Genomic DNA, 5,730 nt, shown 5'->3' on the forward strand with positions numbered 1-5,730 from the left:
AAGTATTGACTACAAAAAGTAGTGCCAACATGTGACCAAATGCCATTAGAAAGCGTTGCGCTTAGCTCTGAACATTTGAATGGAAAAAAGTACAATAATTCTCAGCTTTTGCGGTTTTATTAAAAATTTCACCAATAAACAAGTCATATGTGTTGCTTCTCTATTTCTCTGTAAATCGCTCCACAAGTAGAGAAGCGCGCGTGAGTTTACCTATTTTAACAACTCAGCATAAAACGGGCGATAACTAGCATCAAACATGCAAGACCGTCTACTGCGAAAGAGCGTGTACATACATACGAGCATGAACGTAATTACATACAGAAGCTGTGCGCTTGCCAACAGACCCTTGCGTATTCGGAAAACTACTTCTGGTGCCTACAGAGAGAAAAGAAGGGGTCACAAAAGTTCAAGTGATATGCTGCGTCAAATGTGCAGGTCACCAACGATTTTTTTAATATTTTGGCGGCCTGGTGGCGCTTGTATGACCCGCGGGGATTTCAAGCTCCGACCGTCTGCACATACTGCTGTAAGGTAAATGGCTTCTGTTAGTGTATTGATTTCTCCTGCATGACTATAAGTTGGGACAAATGGACCTGCTTGTTTTGCGTTTAGTCGAGACCTTTAACGATGACCGAGTCTAGCTTTTTGTACTTAAAGTGTAGGCGTTGGAGTAGCTTTTGAGTTACTATGAAGATTTACTTAACTTCCTCCTTGTTTCTTTAAGGTACGTTGGTGTTTCTGTTTACTTTTAACAAAACTGCAAATGTATGTATAATAATAATAATAATAATAAAAAATTTATTATAATAAAAATAATTAGGCTATATCCAAATTAAACCATACACCTAGTACCTTTTGTAAACATTTAAAAAAATCTTTCATTGAAAAACTCATATCGTCATACCGTTTATGACTGAATTTTACCATATACCTGACTATTTTTATGTGTGTGATGGAAACTTTGTGTTGTTGCGTTAGTAGTTTCAGTCTCGCATTCAAATTATATTTCTTATGTTATTTCTTACTAGTTTTGAAATAAGTCTTCAATGCTTTATGCATCTATATAAATATATTGGGCTGCTATAAGATGTTCATATTTGCTCTGGGAAAATGTAAGTTTAAAACAAAAGTGACAGTATGAAAGTTATGTATGAAAAATAATTTTACATATGTTGTAAAATAATTTAATAATCTGATACTTCAATTTTTTTTCTCAATGCATGTTAATATTAAAATGCAAACCAGTCTTTTATTTATTTATTTTTTTCTGGAGGTTTTCAGATACAATTTAAAGACAACTAACAAACACAAAATATATAGAGGGGACATTAAAGTAGAATGCATGTGGTGACACACTGTTGTCTACTGGTATTATGAAATAAAAAATAATTGTAAATATATTTTAGGGTTTGATGGTATGTAGAAATGCAATGAGAAATCAAGTCTCTAAGTATAAAAAGAATGGGGACCAAATTTAGTTGTTAACTTAAACTGAATGTTTCAGTTCTTACAAATAATACAGCATAGATGCAATTTTTCCATATTGAAGTATGTTGTTAGCAGTTTCCGCCAGAGGTTTATTGAAAAAACAATTTCTTGGTGTTTGGATATAGCTGGTTTAGTCAAGTCTCAAAGCTACTTAAGGACATACTCCAACCAAAAGTGTTGTTGGTGGTGTTGGCAGAGCCCCACAGTCCATTTTCATGATTCTTGCTCCTTAATCCCTCTCTTAACAGACACAAAAATGGGAGACTGGAACTTTCTTGGTGGGATTTTGGAAGAGGTGCATATCCACTCCACCATGGTGGGGAAGATCTGGCTGACTATCCTCTTCATCTTCCGCATGCTGGTGCTTGGTGTGGCAGCGGAGGATGTGTGGAATGATGAACAGGCTGACTTTATCTGCAACACTGAGCAGCCTGGTTGCCGCAATGTGTGCTATGACAAGGCATTCCCCATTTCCCTCATCCGCTACTGGGTGCTGCAGGTCATCTTTGTTTCTTCGCCCTCGCTGGTGTACATGGGCCATGCTCTCTTCCGACTCCGTGCCCTCGAAAAAGAACGGCAGCGAAAAAAATTGGCACTGAGACGCGAACTCGAGTCCGTGGATGTGGAGATGACAGAGGTAAGACGCAAAATAGAGCGTGAGCTTCGGCAGATTGACCAGGGGAAACTGAACAAAGCTCCATTGAGGGGGTCTCTTCTGCGCACCTACGTGGCTCACATAGTCACCCGCTCGGCCGTAGAGGTGGGTTTCATGACCGGACAATATATTCTGTATGGGTTTCAGCTAAATCCGCTCTACAAATGTGAGCGGGAGCCCTGCCCGAATGCGGTGGATTGCTTTGTATCTCGACCCACTGAAAAAAGCTTCTTCATGGCGTTCATGCAATGCATAGCTGGCATCTCATTGTTTCTCAACATCCTGGAGATCATGCACCTGGGCTACAAGAAGTTTAAAAAGGTCATCTTGAACTACTACCCAGAGCTGAGGGATGATCTCGATGACAGCTACTATCCCAACAAACTGAAGAAAGATTCTATGGTGCATCAGACATGCATCGGCACCTCCACTGGTCGCAAGGCCACCATTGCATCGGCAACTAGCGGATACAACCTTCTTCTCGAGAGACCACCTGATGGAACCGCCTACCCTCCTTTGATTAACCCATCCTCTGCTTTCTTGCCTGTTCAGGGTGATTTGCCAGCCAAAGATGGTTCTGATGCACCAAAGTTCTCGCAGAATAGTCACACTGAGCACAACAGCAATTCCAACAACACCAGCAGTGATACGTGTTCACCACCTTGCAACTCCGTCACACCACCGAAGCAAGACGAAGGGGAAGATTCCGTCCACCTTCTGTCTCTGCTCAAGAAAGGCCAGGAGTCGAAGACTTCAGACTCATTGAGCCACACCAGGGAATCTCCTCACACATCATCCGGCATGGGAAAGAAGCCATGGAAGGTCAGTGCACCATGGAACTGCTCAACGGTTGTAGAAGGGAATGGCTCAGACACGGATTCCCTGGAAGGAGCTAAGGCCCGCTGTCCTTACGCCGCTGTGCGGGCACGTACTTCATCCAGGTCTGATCCCAAAATGAGCAGGCCTACCTCTCCTGATTCAATAGAGGAATCCAGCTCTGAGTCACGGCATAGTCCACGAGCATCACCGAGCCATCGCGCCTCATTGGCCAGCAGTTCCAGTAGCCGACGAGCAGCTCCTACAGACTTACAGATATGAGAAAAATTCATACATTCACTATTGATGGTATCCATGTCATTTGACCAGTTGTATGGTGATGGAAAATGACTAGAGTGACTGTAAAATGACTTCAATCTCCGACTAATGTTTTATTTTCATCACTATAAAGTTGTGGCACTCCTTAACGGAATGTTTATGCTCTCTTTTTTAATACATATCAAATTAGCAGTACAAACTGACAGTAATGAATTAACAATAGTAGTATGACTACACTAGAGATATTGTGCATGTGTTTATGTATGCCTTGTTCTCACCTGGACACCTTGTTCTCTTTTTTTCGGTACTTCCTGCATCAGAAGTCAAAATGATGTAATTGTAAAATAAATAAATAATAATAAATACAATTAAAATATTGTGCTGGAATAGAACAGCTGTAAAAAAAATAAAAAATAATTGTTTTATGTGCATATGTCATTTTAACAGATAAATACACTGCGTTCCAAATTATTATGCAAATTGTATGTGTCATAAACATAATTTTTTTTTTTTTTCAATTAAACTCATTGATGGTTCTTGTGTCTCAGGGCTCTATGGACCACTGAAATGAATCTCAGACACCTGTGATCATTATTTTGCCAGATTAACCCAACTGAAGGAAAAGTACTTAAGAAGGACGTTCCACATTATTAAGCAGGCCACAGGTTTCAAGCAATATGGGAAAGAAAAAGTATCTCTGCTGCCAAAAAGTGGGAGGCAGTTCTCATCAAAACAGCAGCTCTGTGAGGCTATTTCGACATCCTGCAAACAAATTCAAGAAGAAACTCTCCAAAAACTCTAGTTCTATGGATGTAAGAATTGCTAAGGTGATATCTAAGAAGGGGTCCTATGTTGAGATGTAACTTGCCCTGTTAGGATGTTTTTGATTGAAATGGCTTTTGATTTCAGTAAATATGACCACCTAATGCTACAAATGCCCATCTAAAATATTTTAACTCCGTGCACAATAATTTGGAATAGTGCATTTTCAGTTTTCTTTTATTTTTTGAAATAAATACTCTTATCATAAGAAGGTTTGTTCAATAAAATTAGAATTATACCCTAATGGTTGATGACGTAAATTATACGGACTGTCATTTGCATTGACTAATTATGAAAATCAGAGAAAGATATAATTTGGAACATGATGCAAACTGGTCTGATTTACAGTGCAATTAAAACCAATATTAAAATGGATCCTTTTTTTCGAAGAGTATGGACACCAGTTTTTCTAAATTAAGATAAGATAAAACAAGCAAAATGAATATATTTTGCTAGCATGTATCTAATAAATGCATAAATAAACATACTGTGCATTATTTAACCATGCACACATGCTTTTACCAGCTAAATGAAGCTGGTTTAGAACCTTATAGGTAAAACCAAAGTTGTAAGTACCAAAATATCCAACAGTTTAGACTTAGGAATTCACCAAATTCAAATTTTAATATTTCTTGTATTTAATATGGTTTTGTACTTTATCTATGTTGTCTATTGCTGTTATTGTCCGCTTAACATTTTTTGTCATTGCTTCATGTCACACTGTCACTAAAAAAAAGTTTCTTTAAGAAACCGTTCTTGTCTTACACTTAACTGTAAAGAGAATTATCATAAATGCTAAGTGTTACCTCACATTAAAGGGAGACAAACAGCCATTTGAAAATTATTTTAACAACAGTCCAGTGAATTTATAATACAGCTCAAAATCAGAAAATGTTAAGTGCTAACAGCACCATCTTCTGGAATAAAGTGAAAGTGAAAAAGTGAAGTGAAAGTGACGTGACATACAGCCAAGTATGGTGACCCATCAGAATTCATGCTCTGCATTTAACCAATCCAAAGTGCACACACACAGCAGTGAACACACACCCGGAGCAGTGGGCATATAGATATGTATTTTGAGTCCTCACACAAAATATACTTTATACTATGACTTGAGATATTAGCAATTAAATGCTGCTCTAGTTTTAGGAACTAGATCAGTTATACTTTCTTGGTGTTTTAGAAAAAAAAACATAAAACAAACAAAACACAACCCATCTGTCTTCCAAACAGTTGTTCAGATGAACCTGTTTCGTAAGAGCTATACATTCCTACTCAACTTTTGAATGGAAAGCCTTTGCTATTTTTATTTCAAGAAGCCTTAATTATGATCCAGTCCTTTATACTTTATTTGGTGGTGTCCTAACCATAAAAAGATTGTCTTTCCAACATTACGTTGATTAAATGTACTTTTAATATTTTATCAATTTAATTGACCTCTGCTGCTAAAAACTGAACTAAAGTGAAACGGTTTCAGCACAGCTGTGCATATACAGTAGTAAAACTGAACAATGACAACACTGGTTTTAGCTATAGGACACATTGGTCAGTCAATGTTGTTATTGTCTGAAGACCTTTCCTTTAATCAGCCTATTGTTTAACTGGTACACATGTTAATTTTGTGTGGGATAACTTTCATTATTACATTAAACAACAGACTGTTTAAACCT

The 5,730-nt window shown here is 37.9% G+C and overlaps 1 protein-coding gene across 2 annotated transcripts; it reads left to right on the forward strand.

Moving 5' to 3' along the window:
• Positions 1 to 405: 405 nt before the first annotated feature.
• On the forward strand, positions 406 to 3,284 carry LOC113059616 (gap junction alpha-9 protein-like). 2 transcript variants are annotated; one of them, XM_026228161.1, is made up of 2 exons: positions 406 to 531; positions 1,737 to 3,284. In XM_026228161.1, exon 2 carries the CDS (start codon positions 1,745 to 1,747, stop codon positions 3,239 to 3,241), a length of 1,497 nt encoding a protein of 498 aa, XP_026083946.1. In that variant the 5' UTR covers positions 406 to 531; positions 1,737 to 1,744; the 3' UTR covers positions 3,242 to 3,284. The 2 variants fall into 2 exon arrangements, with proteins under 2 accessions (XP_026083946.1, XP_026083947.1); XM_026228162.1 differs by lacking the exon at positions 406 to 531 and adding an exon at positions 640 to 724.
• The last annotated feature ends 2,446 nt before the right edge of the window (positions 3,285 to 5,730 follow it).

This window comes from Carassius auratus, chromosome 41 (assembly GCF_003368295.1).
Source record: "Carassius auratus strain Wakin chromosome 41, ASM336829v1, whole genome shotgun sequence".
Taxonomy (NCBI): Eukaryota; Metazoa; Chordata; class Actinopteri; order Cypriniformes; family Cyprinidae; genus Carassius; species Carassius auratus.